We start from the raw sequence: 26,325 nt of genomic DNA on the forward strand, positions 1-26,325 counted from the left end.
ACAAATATATCTTGTAATTAAAATTACTTACTGTCCTTCGTAGACAAATTAGCACAATTAACGTAAGCTGACTCACCTGAAACAATAGAAAATGTTTAAATAGAAAAAATGTGAATTGTAAATACCTTTTTATATAGGGAAAACATTATCCAATAAAGGTATCGAATGCCTTATCATAATATATTATAAACAACTAAGGAATAATTGCTTAGCCGATTTTATTGTTTTTTATTTATAATTTAAATTAATTGTTTTATTATTTTAATCTACTATACTTTTATCAGTTGCACAGCAAATATGATTGTTTTGAAATGATACTGTTAATATTACTGTAGGTTAATTATGTTTTTGACATGTTTATGTATTAGTCCAATGTCTAAGCAGTGACGGTATAATTTCCCCATTAAAATTCTACCACCATTACCTTTGACTTGTTCCTTTTTTAAATTAACTTTTTGTGTCCTGCATTCTGACACTTGCTGTAGCATTATCCCTATGCGGGGTCGTCTTCCCTAGTTATATTTCTCCATATTTCTCTATATTATACCGATACCAGTCATACCAATATCTATATAATTTACCGACAGATCTTGTCTAAGCGTCTCCCCTACGTCTTCTTCCCCTACCTCTCCCAGGATCTTTCAAATCAACAGTTATTCGTATTAGCTGATTAACGTCTCAACTTTTAAGATGCCTGAACTACATTAACCTACGCTCTCTCATTTTGGCATAAATTAGTGCAATCCCTAGACTTCATCTCATCCACCTAAACATTTTAATTTTAGCTACATGCATTCGTTGTTTCTCTCTCTTTTTAACTGCCCATCACCCAGTTTCGTAGATCATAGCTGGTTTATAAAATTTTCTCTTGAGTTTCAACATACCACTCTCTTTTTTCTACTTCAACCAACCCACCTTAATTCCACTGCATCTCCCTATTTCCCCACTACTCTGTAATACCGATCTTAGGTACTAAACTATTATTTTTGACCATCATTTCACCATCAAAAGTAATTATTTTATTTCTATTAACTCAATTTTAAATGCACGTTCCAAATACTCTGTTTTTGTCCTGATAAGTTTCAAACCTTTTTCCTCAAAAGCTTGTCACCACTATTCCAATTTTTGTTCTAAATTCTTTCAGTATTTCCGACGTATTCACTGTAGTTTTGCTATTAATTGATCTAATATTAATGAGAATATATAAGGACTAAGCAACGACCTCTGATGTACTCCTACTTTCACATTGTTATCAGTCTCTCTCAAACCTTTCCTAACACTAGTTGTTACTACCTCATATATGTCTTTCACAATTTTCACATATTTACCGGAAACTCCTTCCTTACTGAGCGCCCACCACTCTCGAGGAATTCTATGATACGCTTTCTCAAGATCAATAAATACCATATGAGCATTTGTTTCTTCATTCATGTATTTTTCCATCAGCTTCCTTATAATTAAAATCGCATATATTGTTGATCTGCCCTGTACAAAACCAAACTGATTATTGGATATTTCGGTTTCCCATTTTTTTTTGTAAACAGGTACTACTGTAGTGTTTCTCCATTCGTCTAGTATTTGTTCCACTTCCATAATTCTATTAAATAAACCTGTGAATCAACTTGATCCTGTCTCTCCTAAAGCTATCCACACTTCCCTAGGAATATCATCCGCTCAAACTGCTTTACCTTTCTTTATTTTTTTGAAGTGCTTGAACAGATTCCTCGTTTGTTATTTTGAAATTATTCATTTGATAAACCGTCAAATTACTTTTTATGTCGCTTTTTGACATCCTTGTCGTGAACTAGTATTTTATTATTTTCATCTCGAATACATCTAAAATCTTTACGTTGTTTGTTCTATGTTTAGCTGTTTTACATGTCTTTGTCTAATATTCCCTTGTATAAGTTGATCGTATAGATTTAAATATCAGTGTTAGAGCTATATGGTTGCCACTGTTTAAATAATTTTCTCTTTTATTTTATTTTTTCTTGAACCTTGTTTCTTCATTCTCAAACTTCTTTCCTGAGGTTTTTTCCAAGTATTTCACTATCAGCATCTCTAATAATACTGCCCATATTCCTACAAAGCAGCACTACCCAGCACATTTTTCCAACATTTTTGCGTTGAACAGACTTTTTTTCTTTTTAACATCCACGATTTGTTTTTTGTAGTACTCTCCGATAGTTTGGTTTAGTTTCGCTTATTTACTTCGATGTCTAGCACCAGCAACTTATGCTATTGGCTTACAGTCCCACTTACCTTGCAGTCCTTACATTCATGTATATCTTTTCATGTCATAAAAGTTTATTAATTTATATTTAATTATTTGGGAGTAATTTTGTCCATTTTTGTGTGTAATAAGTTGACTTTATGTTAACAATCGCCATATCTAATGCTGTTGTTGATTTTAGCATATCATCTCAACTTTGAAGACAAGTGAAGACATTAGAAGAAAATGTAACGTACAGTAAACGAATGAACGCTAAATAGAAAAAAGAATGGAATAACCAAATAAGCAAAATGGGGAAGACCCGTGTCGTCAAAATAGTAAGAGATAAGTCACCAATCGGCAGAAGAAGTATCAGACGACCGCGGAAAAGATGGAGTGATAACCTTCCCTAGAGGTATTAATCTGCCAATGAACAAGCAGAATTGCTTATAAAGATGAAGAAGATCTCCAGCTTCATTTCTAGTTCCAAAGCCTAGTCTCCCTAGTGTTATTTCGTATCCTCTCTTGGATTGGGTCACAAGTGCATTAAAATCACCTCACACTGACTCCCTTCTATGATGGCATATCTCTAAGTATGTCTGCTAATCGGTCGTAGAAAGCTTTTCTTTGATTCTCACCCACCCCGACTTAAGGGACATAAACACACAACATAATTATGCAACCGTCAATAATGAATAATTTATTTTAGAATGCACCACAATTAAAATTGCTTAGTATATAAGATCTCCATTATGTATCAACAAAAAATTAAATTGAAAGTTTTATTTTTTATAAAAATTGGTGATTAAAAAACTGTCTTCTTCTTCTTCTTGACTAGCTTTATAACTCAGGGTGAGTCTTCGTGGTATCCACTACAGCCCCCTATCTTCTACGATCTTGCACTTCAATTTCCCATTGTTGTACCCTAATCCTATATAAATCAACATCATCCTTCCATCTCTTTCTGGGACAGCCTACTGATCTTCTACCGTCTGGTCTCTCAAAAACACTGTCTTTAGCACATTGTCTTCCTCTGATCTTATCACATGACCTGCCTATTTTATCAGGTTAGCTTTCATATGTCTGACGATGTTTTCAGTACTATACAGAGTCATCAATTCAGCAATGCAGCAATCCTTCTACGCTCTCCTGTCAGTTCATCTCTTTTATACTAAAAAAAACTAAAAAACTAAAAACACCAAAAAATTTTTATGATAATTTTTGATTTTTCTCAAGGGTATTCTTAAGTTAAAGTTAAGTTGATATAATCGGATGAACTATCTTTTATTAAAGTCGTCCCAGTAACGCAACTCACCAATATTGGCAATATCATTTTAAAGTCGTCTACTTTAGAATGTATAATATATGTCTGAATTGTCAATATGAATGAGTTAGATCAAATTAAATTATTAGAAGAATTTTTCACCGATTAACAAAAACAAAACTTGTTTAATTTATTAATGTTTTGTATTTTGAGAACGATTTCCGTGGAAATCGAAACCTCAAACATAAACTTATTTTAAACTTAAATTGCGACTTATTCCCAATAAAAATAGTAATTACATTAAGATGTCATGAAGATAGCCTCAGAACAATATTAAGAAATTATAAAAAGAATATTGTACAATAATCTGAAATATTTTCAAATATATTTAAATTTTCTTTGTTCCTAAAAAATTTTTTTAGTCTTTATCGTCTACATAAAAAAATTTAGTCTTTATACTTCATTATCTTCTACATAGATCAAAGATTGTCAATATTGACATGCTCAAATATTATACCGTGGTTATAACCACATTGTTTTCCATATTTCACTACAAGTTGCATCATTTTATTACATTTTGACAATAAGATTCAATATATGCTACAATATTATATTAAAAGTACAAACATAATAACATCAATTATATTTTATCTAGTGTCGCAATAATTAGTAAAAACAATACATACTGCATAAAATAATATTAATTGTTAGTATCGGTTGGTTGTAGGTGTCAGGGCCAAAAGCTGAATAAAAAGTTGTCATTATGTATTTATTTAGGCGTACTGCGTATACAGGAGTGTAGTCTACTTTGTAATGTTTCACATGAAATATGTTGCAGTGCATAAAATATCAATTAAGCTAATTTTTAATACTAAATTGCTTAAATCCTAATCTGTACGCCGCTTCTGACTTGTATAACCGATGATTCAATGATATTTCAATATTGCTTGTGAAATAATTCCTATTTTAGACCCATACCAGCGACTATCTTGGTGACGCAGTGAAGCCAACTTTACTTAGCAACAAGGCATTTTCTCAACACACACACTACAATACACACAATGTACAATAGTCAGTTTGCTGCAGTACGAGAAAAAAAGGACCCATATCAGCACTATCATATTTGTGACAAGTATCACAAATGAGCATTAACTTTGACAGATAATTACATATTTTTAATATTTTATAGGCTCTTAATCCATAAAATTATGATAATATTCTGTTTGTAAAAGTCGTATATAATCATGTGGCTTACACCGTGATTCTTACTAAAAGTACAAGAGGAAGAGATCAACGTTGGTAAGGCAGAGGGTGATATGTCGTTAATTAATACCTATTCAGATTTGTTTTACATATCTAAGAAAGAACGAGTTTTAACCTTATACATAATATGTCATAAAGGTATTAAGAAAGACTTTAATCTGTTTTAGATTTTCGCATTTTCTTTATTTCCTAAACTTTGTTTTACAAAAAGACAAAAAATTGTAAACCAAAAATTATTAAGGGTTAACTGTGGACCAACATCTATTTAATGTAAATTTTTATTAGCAACGTTATACCATAAATTGCAGTTTTCTTCTGCTAAAAATGTTTTGCGAACACCCTGGATATCAAATAATATACAATAATTATGTTATTGACTAGTAGTATCGAGTCATCTGTAGAAAAAAACGGTATTTGACGTGGGTGTGGACTAAAATTTTGTCTGTTAGCTTAGTCACTTCCATACAATAATTCAAATACAAATATACATAAAAAAAACATAACCTAACTTGTTAGTTACAAATTACTGCTTTTTTTAAACGACAATTTAAAGAAAATAAGATAATCTAGAACACGTTTACGCCCTTTTTATTACTTTTGTAACATATACAGGATAGTTATTTCTCCGGAATGTAATATAACTGAAAAACAGGATCATTCAAAGTTAAACCCCTTTTGCCTAACTGTGCTATATTTTAAGTAGGTATTTTGAAATGTTCTGAAACATGAAATCCCGCAAAATGAGCTAACACACACGAAAAAACTAAGAAATTAAGATTGTAAGAAACTAATTACTTTATTGGTGTTTGTGATAACGCAGTAAATTAATAACATAAATACAAGACTATCTTTCTGTCTCTTTTTTCTCGTCCTAATCATATACATTTACTTCATAATAATTCTCTTGTATCTCATCAAAAATAAGCACTTCTTCTATCTCTTGACTTACATATTCGCTTTCAAAATTTTCTCTCTTCTTCCCAAATCTCCTGTTCGACTTTCTCTAAATTAATTATCTCTTCTACTTCTTCTGTTCGCTCATTTTCATACTCTTGAGGCTTTCCATTCGTGTTAATCTTCATCGATGACACACTCATCTCATTTTCAAATTCCTGCACCATTACTAGATTCACTCCTTCTTTCGTTCTGTTGTCTTCATTTTCATTAGCAAATTTTCCTTTTATCCTAACCGCATCCCTGTCAATTTGCACAAATTTTTTGTAAAATGTATGTTAGCCTTTTTATCCTCCAATTCGTCTGCTCCCACAACCTTATCATATTTCATATTGTCAATCACAAAAAAGTGCATAAAACAGTAATTATTTTCAAATTTAACTTTATCTCCTATGCCCTGATTAATTACCGTTAATTTCTGATTATTAGCGCCCACAAGGGTTACCCTCGGAATTTTATATATAAACTGATATAAATTCAATTCAACAACTAATCGTTTATTTATCAACAAAATTTCTGATCCCATATCAATGAGTAGCTGTACCTTTTTACCTTTAATAAAACCATCAACGAAAATTAAATTCAACTTTTGAGGTTCTACTTTATTTTCCGCTAATTTGATAAATATTCGCGTGGATGACAAAAAATTCCGGGTTTGCTGTGATTCTATTCTGTCCAAAATTATTATTAAACTGTCCTTGAAGTCTATTAAATTGGTTTTGTTTTGGAATCTATGCGTATGTTGTGTTGTTAGATTCCTTTCGTGACTTCTCAGCTCCTTTTTCTCTTTTCTACTTGCTTCCCGTACTTGTAAAAATTGGCATAAACTGTCTATATCATGGTAGTTTTGTAGCGTCACGTGGTCCTCAATGCTTTCATCAAAATTACGCGTTATCAAATCCACCAACTGGTAATTATACTCTAGATGTTGTGCATTATTGAAAATTTGAAAAGCGTGTCTCTCTTCGGATAGTTCTTTCCTCGAATTTTCCATTCTGTAATTCATTATTAACTTATTAACATTACTGTTTTGTTTTCTCCCAAAAATACTTAAAAAATATCGTCTCAAAATTCATCCACGAGACTAATGTACTTTCCTTGCTTTCGAACAAAAGCGATGTTCCATTCGTTAAATAATTTCTTATTGCTTCCTTGCAATAATCAAAATTTCCGGAGTTTTGGAGTTTATTATTAATTATTTTAATGAACGACACTGGATGCTGCTTTCTTACATCTCCGTCAAATTGTAATTTGATGTCGCTATAATTTTAGATGACCTTTTCTCGTGTTTCTCGTGCACATTTTCTATTCCCCATTTCGTCCACCTTCGTTTCTTCCTTATCTCCTTGCAAGGCTCTCCCCAGTTTCCATTCCACCTTTTCTATTCCCTCTTGTATCTGTTTATGTGTCTTCTCTTCCACGTTTTCTATTTGTTCAAAATTCTATGTATTCAAAACTTATATCCTGAAATTTTAGTTTTTAGTTTTGGAAACCAATGTGAGGCATTTGAAATATGCTTAAAAAAGGCTGAATTTTAACATTTACATTATAAACGATCTAAAACGTTTAAAACCGCTATTTTTTAATCACATTAGTCGTTTTTCAAAAGCACATAACTTCTGCTACAAATTCCGCCTAAAACCGTCTTCTATGAGGCATTTCAAGTGACGCGCAAAACACAAAAATTATATACGAAAGCTGCACTCTTCACCTCTAAAAGCATTTTGATTTTTGTCGATAGGACACTCTGATCAAAAGATATCGAATTTTTACCGTCGAATTGATACAAATTTTATTCAACATCGATTTAGCGCCCGTAACCCATTCAAAATCGCCGGTCAAATTTTAGGGGTCAAATATCTGACGACTGGACTATCAATAAACTTTTGAGTTAGGATAAACATGTTTTAATATTAATACAGTTTTCCAGCATTTTAATTGAACAACTGTCTTTTTATTATCAGTAGTAATATCCCTAGGACATTGATAACAGACGAGATAATTTCATGACAATCGAAAGCTTGTTCCTTAGTAACAGCACGAAGCCGAAGGCTTGCAAATTATCAAAAAAATCAGTTAAAACCACTGAACCTTTTTTTGGAGCAGGTAAACAATGGAATATAAGAACTTTATTTATACGACTTTTACTGTTGAATCCAATTACAAGAAATTTAAAATATTTAAATTTCTTAGCGTTGATTTTTTTCATTGCGACGTATTCTGTGCTGTACCATAATTAGTAACACTCATTTTGTAATTCCTCATCATCAAATGATTATTGAATGAACTAAATATCTCACTGAAAATATAATTGGTGATTATCAAAATGGATTCAGACCAAATAGAGCCACTACAGATAACATATTCATACTAAGAACGATACAAGAAAAAGCTTATGAATACGACATAGACCTATATAATATGTATATAGACTTTAAACAAGCTTTTGATAGTGTGAAAAGAGACAAAATGCTGGAAGAGGTCTCAAAATAAACAAAGCAAAAACGAAGTATATGACAGTCAAAAGAATAACTGACAATGAAAATAATATCACAATAGACAACTATACTCTCGAACGAGTGGATGCCTTTACATATCTCGGCACAGAAATCAATCAGAATAACTCCGTAAGTAGCGAAATTAATGCACGTATTTCCAGCGGGAATCGTACATACTATGCTAATAAAAGATTGATGACATCGAAATTATTAGACAAAAGAACCAAAATTACTATCTACAGAACACTGATTAGACCCGTAGTAACCTATGGATGTGAAACTTGGGTAATGACGAAAAAAGATGAAGCCCAACTCAGGACATTCGAGAGAAAAATACTGAGGAAAGTATATGGCCCGGTACAAGAGGAAGATGGCACATGGAGAATCAGGAGAAACGACGAGGTTAATGAGTTAAATGAAGGTTATGACATTGTAAGATTTGTGAAAAGTCAAAGACTGTCATGGCTGGGACATGTGCAGAGACAAAACGATGCAAAATCAACAAAGAAAATGTTACAATGGAAGCCCATAGGAAGGCGAAAAAAAGGAAGGCCCAGAACGAGATGGTTGGATGACGTGGAAGACGACCTGAAAACAATGAACATAAGACAATGGAGAAGAAGGGCACAAGAGAGATCTGAATGGAAGGACATAGCCAGACAGGCAAAGACCCATCCAGGGTTATGATGCCAAAAGAAGAAGAAGAAATATCTCACTGTGATATTGATGTCTTAAAAAATGGTACATGCAAATCTCTTTGATATTGACTATTTTTTTGAAAAAAATTTAACCAGTGCTAGCTGCCTTGCTGAAAAATGTTTGATCTTATCTAAAATTACCAAATACATACTTTTTGTTCTTCAATTTAGATACAATTTACTTTTAATTTGATTATCCAGAAAAACGAATGGAGAGTTGAAATTACAATAGATTTATAATGCTAGGACCTAAGCCCATAGCAAGTAGAAGAAGAAGACCGATGACTAAAAAAGTTTGGGAATGACCAGGTGTCTTGGACTGGAGAATACGAGCCCATTCTCGTATCAGTTGGTCCACCTATGGAATTTGCAGTCGATTTCCATAAATAAATTATACTCTGCATGTTTTTATAAGTTCCCATATTAATTAATATATGGCATTTTTTTAAATATTTATTAAAAGTATCACGCTTATGATTTTTTATTTATTTTCAACAATAAAAAAATTCACTAAACCCTGGCTATGCATTCACTTATGTCAACATACGTTGATTTTTTCATAATTACGTTAAATCCGTAGGTAGTTATGGAAAAATGACATCAAACCAATAATATTGTCAGTTAATGTCAAATGTATTTTGTAGTATTGTGAAGATTTTTGCCGTTTGTGGATTGTACAATGGGTCGAGGTAAAGTTATCGATGAGAAAATTGGTTCAATCATTATTAGATTTTTTAATTTTGGAAAATCCAATTCGAAAATCGCGAATATGTTACAATTGTCACGCTATAGTCTAAGAAATATAGTCAGCTACAGGTTCGGTCGTCCCAAAACCTAGATGTACGAAAAAGTAAAATAACCGAAGCAGACCGAATGGCATTAAGATGCATTATACTGAAAAATCGACGAACAAATTATATGGAGTTAAACGTTTTATGGAGTGAGGTTCTTGGAAGACACGTTTCTAGATCAACATGTCACCGAGAGGCCCACAAATTAGGATTTGGTACGTACTTACAAAGTAAGTTTTATAGTTGAAAAAATTATTACGAATTGTTTTTAATAAATTTCATTTTATTTTAGGCTTCAGAAAAGCCACTTTTAACATTTCAACAAAAGAAAAATAGACTAAGATGGTCAAAAGAGCATAAATATTGGACTCAGTCGCAATGGGATTCAATACAATGGAGTGATGAGTCCAGATTTGAAGTATGTGTTGGAGACAGTAGGAGCCGTGTCATTCGCAGGAAAAATGAAGCTTCCCATCCCGACTGTCTGAAGAGAAAAGTCAAATTTCCTGCATATGTCATGATATGGAGCAGCATGTCGTCTAAAGGTATGAGAACGTTACATTTTATCGATAGGATTGTAAACACTGACAATATTTGAATATTTTAGAAGAATCTCTTTTACCGATTATGGAACACCGTTTAACATCAGCGGAAGATTTTGTCTTCCAACAGAACGGCGCAGGTTGTCATACCTCAAAAAAGAGTTTACAATGGATTGAAGACCATGGCATACTACTTCTGTAATGAGTTTCTAACAGTCCCGACTTGTCCCAGATAGAGACTTTGTGGCACGAAATGAAAAAAGCTTTGAGAAAACATCCTGCCAGGTCCGTCAACGAATTGAAGGAAAAATTGCAAGAAATATGGGATTCGTTTACATTAAAATTTTGTCAGAACTTGGTAAAAACTATGCGTCGAAGAATTGTGGATGTCATTAAAAATAAAGGGGATGTAACTTAGTGGTAAACTTTCACATTTTTTTTGTTAATATTACATTTATGTCCTATGCCCTTTTTAAACGTATTATTATTCTATTTAATCAATAGTTTTCATTACGTTATAAAATATTTGCTATAACTAGGAAATTCAAAAAGGTTGTTCGATGCATTAAAACTTCTAAAATTTACGCTGCGCTTTTATTTTTGTTCTCTAAAATTTAATTTTCTTATCAATCTAACGTTGGGCCAACTGATATGGGAAGGGGCTCGTAGAAGCAGAGTGAAGAAAATGATGAGGTATTGTCAAAAACTTTGATGAAAAAATTTAAACTAAAAAAAATGATATACATTTTGCCTCTTTTGATCTAACTTTTTGTCCTAGGCCTACAAAACCTCTCGTGCACTCTATATAATATAATATACTTCGAATTTAAATAGGAATCAGTATATTAATATATATATATATATATATATATATATATATATATATATATATATATATATATATATATATATATATATATATATACATATAAATTAAGGATCACTCAGAAGAGTGGTGGGTTTTTTCGGTCAAAAGGTGGAGAAAAAAGACAAAGTTGATGGCTACTTCATCTATTTATTGAAGACGTTTCGCTTTCTTAATCAGAAAGCATCATCAGTTCATCTAAAAAGAACAATATGAAAAAACCACACAAGCATGGAAAAGTTGTTACATGCTTGTGTGGTTTTTCCATATTGTTCTTTTTAGATGAACTGATGATGCTGATATTGGATTGACGGTCGTACTCCTTTTCTCGATATATATACATACATATATATATATATATATATATATATATATATATATATATATATATATATATATATATATATATACGTTTATGTATTATATTTAAAACCAAAATTCTATAATATCAAAATTGTATGTGGATTCTTTTTATAAGACAGTCATTAATCGTACGACTAGTATTCATTAGTACGATATACAATTAAAAATCTCTTCTAAAATAATCAAACACACGTTATTCTTTATGGTTGAGATAGAAAACGATGATATAAAAGATTCCACATGTCATAGATTAATAAACAACCCATACATGACATTGTTTTTTATTCTACCGTTACCATACAATTGGTTAATTTTACTTCAAATGGAAAACGGACAAACAGTTAGTTAGAATAGAGATGTAATTTTGGATAGAAGAAATAAAATTCAGTATGTGGCTTTGTAGATAATAAAAAAAACATATTATTGTGAACGGTCAACTGTAATACTCAATGCACCTTGTTCTTTAAAAAATACGGTATCTACCTATTGTGTTTCAGAACGCAGATTTAAAATCGTTTTCAAAATTTGACATACCTTGTTTCTATCGGAAAGTATCTATATATTTATATTAATAATATATATACTAAACAAGTATTTATATATTAACTAGCAATTGAAAAATTATATAGTATGTATAAGTAAAATTTCATATACATTATACCTTGTTCCTTATGGGACACAGCCTGCAAAAAGACTTTACAGGGGTACCACATGTCACTGATAAACAAACAATCCATGCATGGAAACAAATAATTGACCATCTGGATTGTTCACAAAAATTTAATTTACCACATTTTTTGTACACTTGATTTAATCAGTCAAACTAACTACAGTTAAACTCCTAAGACACCGACCAACACGATGCACATACGAACAATATCTACACTAACAGGACCCAATGATTTTTCCAGGTCAAGTGCACGAAATTGATTTAATACCGCTACTAAACATTTTTCCCACAAACAGTTTGTTTTTCGTGACGGAAATCGATGGAAATAATGTCACGAGGAATATAAACGTTTCTAGTAGTATCACACACCAGCGAAGCGCGAATTTCAACTAAAGGACCGAAAATTATCGCGGATGTGCTAACTTATTCTATTTCATATCTACAACCAATTAAGGTACTGGCTTGACTATATTTGTTTTAATTGAGCACAATGAACAACGCACTGCCGATATTATTATTTATGTATAGCTATACAGGCTCGTCGTAGTTCGTATTAAAAACTTAGCTATATAAATAAAAATAAAACTAAACCCATAAAATATGTAACAAAGATTAAAGCAATGTATTTATGAATTTTATATGTTTAGTATTAAATTTCGGTTGTTGAATAATATTATAACACTGAGTATTATAATAAAAATCGTAGAATGTATGTATATCAAGTGAAGTAGGGAATAATGACAACATTTACCATTACATCAGTATTCTCTTCTCTTCAATCCTGACCGCCCGGGGGAGGGTAGTGGTCATCGTGATGTTGTGTATTGTCCTCCTCCAACGATCTCTGTCTCTGGTCATTTCTTTTAACTCATGCATAGGTCTTTTGCATATGCTTGTTGATATTGTTGTATTTGATCGATAAATCTTGTTGGAGATCATCCTCGTGATCTTCGATCTTATACCTTTCCTTGGATAATAAGTCTTTCCATGTTTTCTGTGTCTGCTCTCATAACATGTCCAAAGTATTTTAATTGTTGGAGATGGACTTTGCTGGATAGCCCTTTGCTGACTTAGCTCATTTAAAATTGAAATATTTGTCCTATGGTCGGTCCACGGAATTCGTAACATTCTTCAACAAAACATTTCAGTGGCGTCTATCTTTCTTCTCTCCGCTTGCCGTAGGGTCCAAGATTCACATCCTTATGTCAGTACTGGGAATATTAAGCAGTTGGTCAACCTCATTTTTAAAGTTCGTGAAATTTTAGAGTCATTCCATATCTTGGCCATCTTTAGTACGGCGACTTTTGTTGGATCACATCTACGTTTTATTTCCTCCTGTAGTGACCCTGTGTTTGTGATCAATGATCCCAGATATAAATATGAGCTCAAACCGATCAATCGTGGTTATGTGTGAATGATTGTTATGTAGTCTATCCACTATCATGATCTTTGTCTTTGATATGTTTAACTGCAGACCAAATATTTGACTTTCGTTTTCAACCAGTCGTATAAGAACAGTTAAAGTGTCAAGCACTTTAACTGTTCCAGTAGTGTGTTCGTATAGTTCAGTTATAAGCGAAATTAAGTGCTGTGGTACCCCTAATTCTTTCAGTATCTGCCATAAGTGATGCCATTTGACCCTGTCGAACGCTTTGCGATAATCAATAAAATAAATTTATAGTGGGATATTGAACTCCCTAGATTTTTCTATTATTTGTCTTATGTTGAGAAGGTGTTCTCCAGTACCTCTACCTTCGGTAAATCCAGTTTGGTCTTGGGGTATTTCTCGTTGTAGGAAAGTTTTCAGTCTCTCATTGGTTATGTATAGCATTATTTTGCTGGCATCTGAGATAAGAGATATGGTTCTTGCAGTTATATATACAATACTGCCGTAATTTTATAAACGTTATAGCTTGAAAACATTACAAGCATCAACACTAATATTGTTCTGAAGCTATTTTCTTGTGGTATGAATACAATTTACTATTTTTACTGGGAATAAGCCACAATTTTACTTTAAAATAAGTTTATTTGCCGTTTCGATTTCCATTTCGGAAATCGTTCTCAATTATTCTAATAATTTAATTTTATCTGACTCTTTCATATTGACAATTCAATTAGATGACATTGTAACGAAAAAGCTAACAAAAGTAGTTGATAAAAAAGCTGATCGTTCACTAAGACTTAACGAGGACCACGTTGTTTATTTCGAGAGCTTCATTGGAGGTGGGTAAGGACATAAATTAATACAGAAATAACAGATCAAAGAGAGATAGATAAATAAAAGGTAGATAATAATTAGGTAACCATTTGACAGGAGAAAAATATGAAATACAGCTAAACTGCAAAATAAAATAGGCGCCAATAAGTTTTAACGGAAACTTATAAGGAACTCAAAATTAAATTAACTAAACATTAGATCGACATTTCGCTCCAAGGCATCAGAAAAACACGTCAAATAATTATCACAGCAAATTATAAAAATCGACATATTTATCTATACGCTGTAAAAAAAGTTATATCGTCAACAAAATGAAGCAAAAAAGTTATATCGTCAATAAGATAAAATTATCTAAGTAAAATAGTAAATCTCAAAAAATGTATTTATTAAGTCTTTAAGAAATCTAAGAAATAAAAATATATAAACGGACAAATATCGTTTATAATCTAATAGCTAAAAGGTTGCAGCCTTTAAATAAATATAAAAATAAAAAATATGTAAAACATAAATTAATTCAATTAATACTAGAAGTTTCCCGAAACAAAAAATGATAAATAAAAGGACCTGGTCTTCGGTGTTTCTGTGGCCCAGGCTATTTTGTTAAAATCGGCAGGGGCTCCAAATATAAGCTCCCTCTGCCATTCCGAACGTCTAATCCTTAAGTAACCTTGTGGCCTTACAGAAAGCCACAAGTCTATTTAGGAGTAACTCCTTCATTTGGCTAGGTTGCATAAAAACCGAACACATACACTGCCACCTCTGAAAGACCAGACCTCCTCCTTATCGTCATATAGACGGCACCGTGAGTCATCCGCCAATCTAAGCGTAGATGCCGCCTGAGTCTACAGTGGCCGGTAAGCATACTGACAACCAGTGAGCATATTCTACGGTTTAGGACAGGGCTGTAAGACTTTTCGACGACAGCAATGTCGTCGAACGTATAGCCAAGCTAAAACGGAATTGGGCAGGTCACATAGCGAGACTGAAAGACACAAGATGGACCAGAAAACTAATTGACTGGCGCCCAAGAGAAGACAAACGCAGCAGAGGACGACCACCAACACGCCGGATGGACGACATTGGACGAATATCCAAGAAATGGCAACAAGAAGCACAGAACCGTGAAGAGTGGCGAAAAATGGGAGAGACCTATTTCCAGCAGTGGACAGAAGAGGTTGCATGATGATGATGATGATGATGTAAGACTTTTGGATGGCCCCACTATGATGGCCTTTTTTCGTCTTTTATGAGGAGGGGTGATCAAAATGTTCGAAACATATCTCGGTCCTAGAAGGTGAGCAGCCTCAGTTATGCAGGATTCATTCTGCGTGGCCACGATATCACAGATCGCATGCAGGGATTGTTCAGATACCATCGCCGTCAATGCCAATCTGCTAAAAAACACCCTGCTCAACCATGAATTACCAGTCCTACCGCCCTCATTGGCGCTCAACGTCGGCACGGCATTTACCCAATCTCTCATCCATGCATAATTCCCAAACATTCTCGCACTTTCTCACCGCGACAGCTTAATCCTTCTCTCCCTATGTTCCTCCCTGTTCATGTTCAATCTAGCCACCTCTCACTTTACCTTATCTTCTTTCTTTACCTAGACCGTCTGCCTCCCTTCGGGTCGCCTTTCTTCCTGTTCCTTTCTCTCAAAAGTTCATCACCTCTTTAAATATCTATGAACTGCTGCCCTCCGATTTGACGACCAATGCAACTCCCCCACCAGTTTCGTGACTGATTGCACCCTACTTCCTAGCTCCCTCTCAAACAGGCTCTTCTCAGCTATCCATTTATAGCATACCAACAGAGTGTGAGATAGTTTCCGATATTTCACAGTACAAGCATTTGTCGAAACAGAAGTGGAAGATCAAGTGAATAGAGCAAACAGAGCCGCAAGTTGCCTATAATATCAATAACAACATGGAGAAATAAAAATATCGGGAAAGAAATGAAAATTTACAGAATTTACAAAACAGTCATCAGGCCAATAATGACAGACGAGGCAGGAACACGACCTGGCACAGAGAGGACACGACCTGGCAATTCTAGAAACACCAGAGATGAAAACTCTTCAGGAGAACATCAACGACTGGGTAAGAAATAGAAGAGTAGAATGGAACGATGACATAAACCGAATGACAACAAATAGAGTAGTAAAGACGGAGAGGGACGGTTCACCAATAGGAAGACGATCAGTAGGAAGACCACGAAAACGATAGAACGACAATTTACTGGAGGCACATTGAAAAACACACAGAGTCATGTCTACATAAAAATAAAAAGAAGAAGAATTTATCACTTGCAATGGACCTTTATCTCTCTTCTTCTTTTAAACGTTCTCTTGCTATGTCTTCATTTCTTCTCTCTTATACTCTTCCTCTTTCCTTCACAAGTACGTGCATCGAACCACATCCGCTGATAACTCAGCAGACATTGTTCTACATGTATATGCCACCCTTAACAGCATTTGTTGTATGAATTTGTTCCAACTTTGCAGGTCCGGCGCCGATCTTCTCCAGGTTCTTACGTCTAGCAAATTTTGCGCGTCCGCTGCCACTTCATCTTCCCACCTTTTTCAAAATGAGAAACTATCCTTTTCTTTTAACTCTCATCATTTTATATATTTGCACGAATAAATTGTTTTACTAGTCTTTGTATATCATCCTTATTATCGGTTATAATGATCATATCATCTTTACTTCAAATACTGTGTTTTTTATTATAACCATTCATGTTCCACTACATTCCAACTAAACACTCAGGAATCTTGGGCAAACTGCCACATATTTTACAAGCGGAAACTCACGCTATAGATCTGAAAGAGGCGTCCAGTGAAACTTGACAAAAAAAAATCAGAGGCTAAAGATTGTCATACTGTCCCGATAGTCAAACAACCATAAAAGCACTTATATCACATGTGATCAGCTTCAAAATGGTATGGGAACACTTGGATAAATTAAATGAACTAAAAGTAAATTTGTAATAGAGAAGGACATCGCATAGATCCAAACATTGGGAAGACTACATGTTTTAACAGGAATATTTACAGGCCGTTTTCGACTGAAGGTGAGAATGAAACATCTACACATGTACTCTTAAACTACAGGGTCATAAGTAATCACAGAGCATGTTAACGGACATTATGCACATGAGATAGAACAGGATTTACCTAGAACAAAGAATGCAATGAAATGGGAAATACAATACATCTTATATGTAGCAGTGTGTTTTTTCGTCAAAAGGTACCAACTTTTGTTTACCAACTCCACTTTATAGATATGGTTTAAATTGCATTGTATGACGTTTGCTTAGCATGTATGATTCGAAAACGCTTTTTCCAATCCATTTAACACATTAATGCTGGTTTATCCCATTGTATTTTTTAACCAATCACAAAAGAAGCACCCGTACTAAGTTTTATGTCCTATAAATCTTTTAACTTGATTACTGGAAGACTGTCTTTACTGTAGGATGTAGGTGTTGGTAGAAGTTACACAATTCCAAGTTACGTTTACGCCTTCACATTCAATTCTTAAAACCGTTTTTTCCGAGTACCTAGTGATTAAATGTTATGTTTTGTGCCTTAGTGAATTTCATGACTATATGAGTGGAATTAAACGTATGTAATAACCATTGTTCAACATAAGGTCATCATGAAGGCAGCGGAGGATGAAATGTTTTTTTTTTTTCTTTTTATATAACCGTTAACTTGGTTCTGTTTCTTCTCTCGAACCGTATAACATATGGCACTTGCGGACAATTACCGACGAGTAAGCATCTCTCTATTTATGTAGTGACTTCAACGACCGTACTGTAATCATTATTGAACTTTGATACGCTCGTAAGTTTATTTGAAAACTTAATTGCCTAGAGTGCAGTTCCGTACATCCAAAAATAATATTGGGTTAATGGTAATAGTTCTGTTTTTGTTAATTTATTTTTAAGAATAGCATGAAATAGTATCAGCCGTTAGACTTTTTCATTTAGCGAGAGGATGTTACTATTAATTTTAACACTTAGTGTTATTTAAATTGCCAATATTGATTTACTAACTTGAATGGTATATAAGCATTGCATTTATAATTTCTGTCATTCAACTTGTGGAGAAGTGACGAATATCAAACATCTAATACTCTAGCAAAGAAATAATGAAATGGTCATACGCGTGATCTCGTAAGTTATCGTATAATTTAGCTGTCCCTATGAGTTGTACCAAGAAGCGCGTCAGTAGCGCAGAATTTATTTTTGATTTAGCGTCTGGCATATGGTATATTAAGTATGGAGTATTAATCTCCAGTATATATATATATATATATATATATATATATATATATATATATATATATATATATATATATATATATATATATAAACGCAAAGTCATACTAAACAAAAAAAACAACAATACACCATGGTTCAGAAAAGAAATAAAAGAGAAATGTAAAGAGAAACGAGAGGCCTACACGAAGTACAAAACATCGAATACTCCAGAATCCAGAGACACCTATAGAAGAATACGAAATGAAACAAAGCAGTTGGTAAGAAGAACAAAAAATGAACACTAGGAACACTTTACAAAAAGGATGGAAAGCGACTTCTACGGCACAAAAACAAATATGGAGATTCATTAGAAACCAACGGAAAGAAATGGCAGAATTGAAGGAATACAATAACATACCAGCAAATCAATGGGAAAGATCCCTGACGGAACTGTTTAAAGGAAATGAAAATAAAAATTAACGCAATAACGTACCTGAATTAAGACACGAAATAGAAATCAGTTTATAGGAACTAGAGATAGCCATAAATTCATTCAGAAATAGAAAGTCACCAGGACAAGACGGAATAACTAACGAGCTTCTAAAACACGGAGGAGAAAGTATAACCCTAGAGATGACAAAACTTATACAAAAACTAATATTGTACTGCAAGATATCAGACGCATGGAGTAACAGCATAATGATACCAATGTTCAAGAAAGGAGATAAAGAAGACCCCAACAATTATAGAGGTATAAATCTACTGTACACCGCACTTAAGCTTACCACAAAAGTTCTAACCAACAAAATCAATAAACTCACAACTTTATCAGATGAATAACAAACATTCAGATCCGGAAGATCCTGCGTAGACGCCGTATTTAAACTAAGACAAATCACAGAAAAGAACATCGAGCACAATAAACCAGCATATCTATGTTTATAGACCTGACAAAGGCTTTCGATCGCATCCAAGTCGAAGACGTCTTACACCTACTGTATAAAAGAAACATACCAATCGATATTATACAAACCATCGAAAACATTTACTTACATAATCGAATACAGGCAAAGATAAATGGAAAACTAACACAGCGTATACCAGTACAAAGAGGAGTCAGACAGGGTGACTCGTTAAGCCCACTTCTCTTTAATATAATAATGGATGAAATACGAGGATGAAAGTAGTACGTAAAGGTCACGGTTACAGAATGGGGAACAAAGAAATCCAAATATTATGTTATGCAGACGATGCCGCATTAATCGCCGACTGAAGACGAGTTCCAAAGATTAACACATATCTTCAATACAACAGCCAAGAAATACAATATGATAATAGGTTTAGATATCTGGGAATCGATATAACTAGTTACGGAGATGTTGAAGAAGTACGACAACAAAGCTTAAAGGCAAATAAAGCGGCGGGATCTCTTAATGACACAATCTGGAAGAACAAACACCTAAGACAAAACACAAAAACAAGAATCTATAAAGCAGCAATTAGACCTATATTAACATACACGTGGAAAATAAGACCTAACACATCTAAAACGAGACGACTACTAGAAACAACAGAAATGAAAATACTCCGACCAATACCAGGTAAAAGTCTGTTGGATAGGGAGAGAAGCGAAAACATAAGAGCATGCAATATAGAAGACATAAATGGATGGGTGACAAAACGGAAACAGGAGTGAAACGAACACATTAGTAGAATGACAGAGGAAAGGATAGTCCGAATAGCACGAGATAAGTCACCAAATGGACGAAGAAGTATTGGCAGACCAAGAAAAAGATGGTGCTATAATTTAAAAAATTTAGTAGAATAATATCGAAGAAGAAACAGGCTTTACAGTCTACATATAATATATCAATATAATCTAAAACATTTTCGGTCGCATTCAGGAATTCCATTTTCTTAGTTATTCGTGCTGTTCTGTCAATATATTACTCTCCTCATCTCTTGACTTCTTTCGTTTGAATACTTTTTTGCTTCTGTTCAGTTTCTGATAAAATTTTCTCGTCTCTATTGACTTACTTAGATTTTGTAGTTATCGAATTTCTTTGTTTATATTTTCTTTCTTCTTTCTACGTTGGATTTTCATGTCTTTGCTGTTTTTTTCTTTCTGTTATAATCTGACATTCGGCAAAACAGTAATTCGTTCTTGTTCTTCTTAGTTTACCTTCCATGCCTAGAAATTCTTCAGCTGTTTCTTTCATGATGTTTCTGCACCCTTCCCACTCTTCATTTATGTTTTCATGTTTTAGCCTGTTTTCTAGTTTGATGTTTTTATTTTGTTTATATTCTCCATTTTTGTTTTTTATTTTTGAGTACTTCTATCTTCTATCTATCTATCATATTTAGTGTAAGTCCGTCTGGTGATTTCCAGGTGCCTTTGATCTTTTAGAGCGAAAATAAAATTATACAATTGATTCCAAATAAAAACTACTATGAAAAAAATAAGTCATTTTTGAAATCAGAGCATCAAAAATATTTATAATTTTATTTCTCAAGCATCAAATTTTTCATTTTGTTGAGCTGTGTTATCATTCCTGTTCCATACCATGCAAGTTAAACGTTTACTTTGTATTCCAGTTCTTTCTTTGACAGAATTTTTAATTTTTTATTGACGCTTATAAAATGAAATAATTTGCTTCGTTCTGTAGTTGCACCATATCTGCTGATTCAGCTGTTCATTCATTTGTTGTGTCTTTATTTTGCTGTGTAAACACATTTCGACATACTGTCAGGATATTGATTAATTCCGTTAGTAAAAATAGACTTCTGGTTTATTGGACACTCAAAGGAATTAAACTTTTCTCAAAACTAAAGTTCGAGTCTTGCGTTTCGTTTTATTTACTGCCGTAGACGCAATACTTATAACCAATTGGTGGGGGTATATTATATGCAACAATATGATTCATGCAATGCATGACTTTCCAAAATTTCTTCCAAATAAACACGTTTTGGCATATCTTTAGAAGACATTATGTACATAAAGACCAAACAAGCACCTGTGGTTGCTAGTACTCTTTCTATTGACGGACTAAATAATTAAATATCCTTCTGAAATAAAAAGAATATACTAATTTGAGTATTTTACATATTTACGTATATAGTCGACTTCCGCTCATAGCTCAGTCGTCTACACATTATTAATGTAAATGAAAACTTATTTTATAAACTAGATTTACTGTATTATTTTTAATATAAGCAGAAATATAATATTTTATTGTTACAATGTAAAGTGACCAGCAAGGAAACACATTTTATTACGCACCGCCAATTATCGAATCTAAACTTTCTTAGAATTCATGATGGGCACGTTATTCCGGCTACATTTCACCACTTACGGCGCGTGATTTCGAATGACTAATTTCATTCAATATTTGCCAGACTATATACATATACACAATCATATACAATTTTTATGCTGGAAACATAGAAATAAAGTACTTAATTAATATATATTGGAAATGCAAGAACAGATGCAGTTATAATCTCGGATTCCAACACAGTTTGCATGCACTTACTGGATCTCTCCTTAAAAACTTGAAATCAAGATCATACTAGAAATTAAACATAAAACATGGTTCTCAATGTGTGCAACGAAAAAAAGTGTTACTCTTAAGGGCTAAGGATCAGGCTGGACATATTGGAAATAAAGAAGTAGATTTTGCAGCACAAAGTGCTTATAATACCTGAAAAGAAATAATTCTTGACAGTAATTACGATTTCCTGCCGTTATTAAGAAAATCTGCTAGAAACATGAAAAGTATGAAACATAAATTTAAGGTAGTGTTTCAATTTTACTGAGTGAATTTTACAATCTATGGACAATGATGAAGTACGAAGTAAAATTGCTATACACACACACATATATTTCAATTTCAATTTCTTGAAAAAAACATGGAACATCCAGATAAAACGCTAAACAAAAGATGCTAAAAAGAGCCAGTTTGTACAAAGTAATAGTTCTGAAGCTATTGTCTTGTGTCATCTTAATACAATTTACTTAATTTACTGTGAATAAGCCACAATTTTACTTTAAAATAAGATTTTGACGTTTCAATTTCAACTTCGGAAATTTTTAAAGGTAACATCATATGTGTTATATTACTTTTAGAAAGTTCTTCAGTTGCTTCACGTTAGGACGTTTACCATATTTCATTTTATCTGCTGGCTAATATTGTCGATATGATTTACCAAATTTATTTTTGACAGCCAACAAGATAAGTATCAAAAGATTATTGTTTAAATTATCGAAGTAAAATGTCTTGCCCAAAATTTTGAGCAGTGTATTAACTCAAAAGAAAATAGGCATTCAAATGACAGCTGTACGTAATGTAATTTTCCGCACCTCGGATATTTTTGACACGCTTTCGTTCCCAGTGTAAATGTGTTGACCTTAACAGACATTACCGTTTGTTTCAAAATAGTTCAGTGCAAAATTCGCATTGTTCCACTCAAACCTAAACCATTGTCTATTAAAACAATCACTAGTTATTTATTTCCGCTATGTTACGCATCCTTTACTTTCCATAGTCAACACAAGGCAAATGATTGACGTTTTTATTATATACTCCCGAAAAATTATGTAGCGCTGTCCTTTATTTTAATGGGCATTAGATATTGGCTATTAATACTCGTAGTATACAGGGTGTTAGTTAAACTAGAACAACATATGGACCATTATAGCGAAGAACAAGCTGGATTCCGAAAAGCCAGATCATGTTTAGATAATATATTCATTATGAGACAGGTGATTGAAAAGAACAAAGAAAAAAACATTGAAACACATATGACCTTTATCGACTTAGAGAAAGCATACGATATCGTGCCCAGGAAACAACTATGGGAAGCAATGAGAAGAATGCGCGTTAGAGAGAAATGGGTGAATATAACACAAAGACTGTATAAAGAAACACAAGTGCAAATAAAGTTAAGTAATGAAATAACAAAAACAATCACCGCTACAAAAAGGCTCAAACAGGGATGTGGTCTCTCACCTACACTTTTTAACATATATATATATATATATATATATATATATATATATATATATATATATATATAGATCATGCTTTGAAAAGATGTTATAGAAAATGCGGAACAATGGGCATACCAGTACAAGAAAATATATTACATTCACTACTTTTCGCAGATCGCCAAGTCATTTTTGCACAAGACAGGGAGGATATGGAATATATGATAAGGAAATTAAAGGAAGAATATTAACTTTGGGGACTCAAGATAAATATGTGCAAGACCAAATACTTATGTATTGGACCCGAGGTTGCAGATTTGAACTTAAGTTTAGAAGAAGAGACTATTAAGAGTTGTAAGGCTTTTAAGTATTTAGGGTCAATGATTAGCCGAGAGGTACTTGTATGAAAGATATAGAAATGAAAATAGTACGGGGAAACAAGCCACAAGAGCACTTCATGGAGTGATATGGAACAACACTCTAACCAAAGAAAACAAAAAGAGGATCTTTCAAAGCATAGTGATGAATATTACCCTATACGTAGCGGAAGTATGGCCAATGACAACAACAATACGAAATAAAATAAGAACAGTTGAACTGGACTTTATGAGAAGATGTCTACAAATCACAAGAGCGGATAGAATAAGAACGGAGGAAATATGGAACAGAATGAAAGTAAAATGCTCAATTACAAAAAAGTTGGAAAACAGAGCCCTGTAGTGGCACGGGCATGTACAAAGAATGCCAGAGCATAGGTGGCCGAAAAGAATATTAAACTGGGACCCGCCGGGAAGAAGACGGAGAGGAAGACCTGTTACAAGATGGAAAACATACGTCGGAAATGCTATGATAGATAGAGACCTCAGAGAAGGTGACTGGGAGAATAGAGTGCTGTGGAGGACGAAAACGGCGAACTCATAATGGGAAAAGCCGAAGAAGAAGAAGGGTGTTAGTAAATATGTGCGACAAACTTCAGGGAGTGATTCTGCTTGAAAAAATAATGACAGTTTGTTATATAAACGTATGTCCGCAAATGCTTCCTCTCTGAGATAGGGGGTATTGAAATTTGGTAAGTTTTAAGAAGTGGTTATTGCGCATTTTTTGACATGGAATTACGAATTCTATATGCATTATTGGCGCGCATACGGATATTAGTCTGAATTTTTTTAAAGAAAAAAATGGCACGCCATGAAATATTTCCTCGTTTAATCTGTAAAAAAAATCTCTCCTGTTTATTTTTCATATGAGGCGGCTTTTTATGCAAAAAATAAAACATCAATACGATAACGTTAAACCAGAGAAAAACAAAAAGCAAAGGCGCAAAGCTATAACAAATGGTTATAATGACGTCACACGTGACCCAAGATTCAGCCGCACTGATTGTGGTGTTTGCGCAAATATGTCTCATGTATTCCTTATTGTTCCACAACAGGCTATAATTTGATTCCTCTTGTCAGCAACATTTTCGACGGGAGTAAAATAAACTAAGGACTTACGAAAACTCCAAATGCAAAAATATAGAGGATTTCAATCTGGCGATAGAGCAGGCCAATGTTTTGTAGCTACCCTATCTATCCAACGATTTGGATATACTGTATCTAAGTGATTACATACATTCCTGATAAAATAGGTTGATGTACCATCATGCTTGAACCATAAATGTTGTGTAAGCTATAGAGGAATTTCTTAAAAAAAGGTAACTCTTCCTGTTGAAAACCAAGACAAGATAAGGAAAAGGATAAATTGTGACTTTTCACAATAAAAATAGTAATTGCATTAAGATGCCACAAGAAAATAGCTTCAGAACAAAACTATGTACTATATATATATTAGAGTTTCTTATTAAGTATATCGGAACTTTAAAAAAAAAAAAATAACTTTCAATTACATCGGCATTCGTACGGCAATGGTTTATGGTTTTGATCACCACCTTTACCTGTAGTTTAAAGATTTACATTTGTAATGAGCTGCCAACTGCAACTAACTAGACTATAGTACAAAACACACTGACAAATATATATGATACTATTACCCAACTCTAATTTATCTCCATCTTTGGAAAACGTGAAAAATAATTACTTTAAAATAAATACTTCTACTCAAAGCTATTTTATCTTGATTAATAAGAATTCGTATTTATTCACAAACTAAAATGATATCTTAAGAGTCCTGGGAAGAAAAAATAAAACAAAGAAAATAATTATTGAAAAACCCAAGTTAAAATTTTCCACTTTCCGCTACGGGCTTTGTGTTACAGTTTCTTATAGTGTAACGCAAAAAACGTTGAGTATTATTATTATTAACAGAAGATTCGACTTTCAATTCTAATACTTAAAAGAAACATTTTTGCCATTGAACTAATTGGGAATTCGGTAAGATAGTTTCGAAACAAATTCAGATTTCTGCTTTAATCTGAACCTTCTATAAATGCAAGGTATAACAGACGTTGATAAAGATGTTAATAGAGACATGGGGAATCTAAAATTTGCATTCCACGACATGTCTATCAACTAAGCAGAAATCCTTAACGAATTTGTTTCTTGTACTCATACAGCAGAAAAAGACAGCAAAGATTTGATTTCACGTACAAAGCGTCTATGTATCTGTTGATACGTATTTCGACTTAATAAGTCTCATCAGAACAGTTATTCATAGCCGATTTTTCTATCAGATGTCGCTATTGCGTCCATAATGAAGCCATTTTATTGTTGCTTCTTAAAAGACAGAA

The 26,325-nt window shown here is 33.1% G+C and overlaps 1 protein-coding gene across 3 annotated transcripts in view; it reads right to left on the minus strand.

Annotated features, from left to right (window-relative positions):
- trc (Serine/threonine-protein kinase tricornered) overlaps window positions 1–26,325 on the minus strand; it is a 427,668-nt gene that overhangs the window by 270,163 nt on the left and 131,180 nt on the right. The window contains exon 1 of one of the 3 annotated variants that reach the window (XM_072540411.1): window positions 12,112–12,483. The exons of the other annotated variants lie outside the window; for them this stretch is intronic. Within the exon in view, the coding sequence (XP_072396512.1) occupies window positions 12,112–12,211 (100 nt within the window). The 5' untranslated portion in view covers window positions 12,212–12,483. Of the gene's footprint in view, window positions 1–12,111; window positions 12,484–26,325 lie in introns of those variants that run through there. 3 annotated transcript variants of the gene reach the window in all.

The sequence above is a fragment of the Diabrotica undecimpunctata genome, chromosome 8, assembly GCF_040954645.1.
Source record: "Diabrotica undecimpunctata isolate CICGRU chromosome 8, icDiaUnde3, whole genome shotgun sequence".
NCBI classification, from domain to species: domain Eukaryota; kingdom Metazoa; phylum Arthropoda; class Insecta; order Coleoptera; family Chrysomelidae; genus Diabrotica; species Diabrotica undecimpunctata.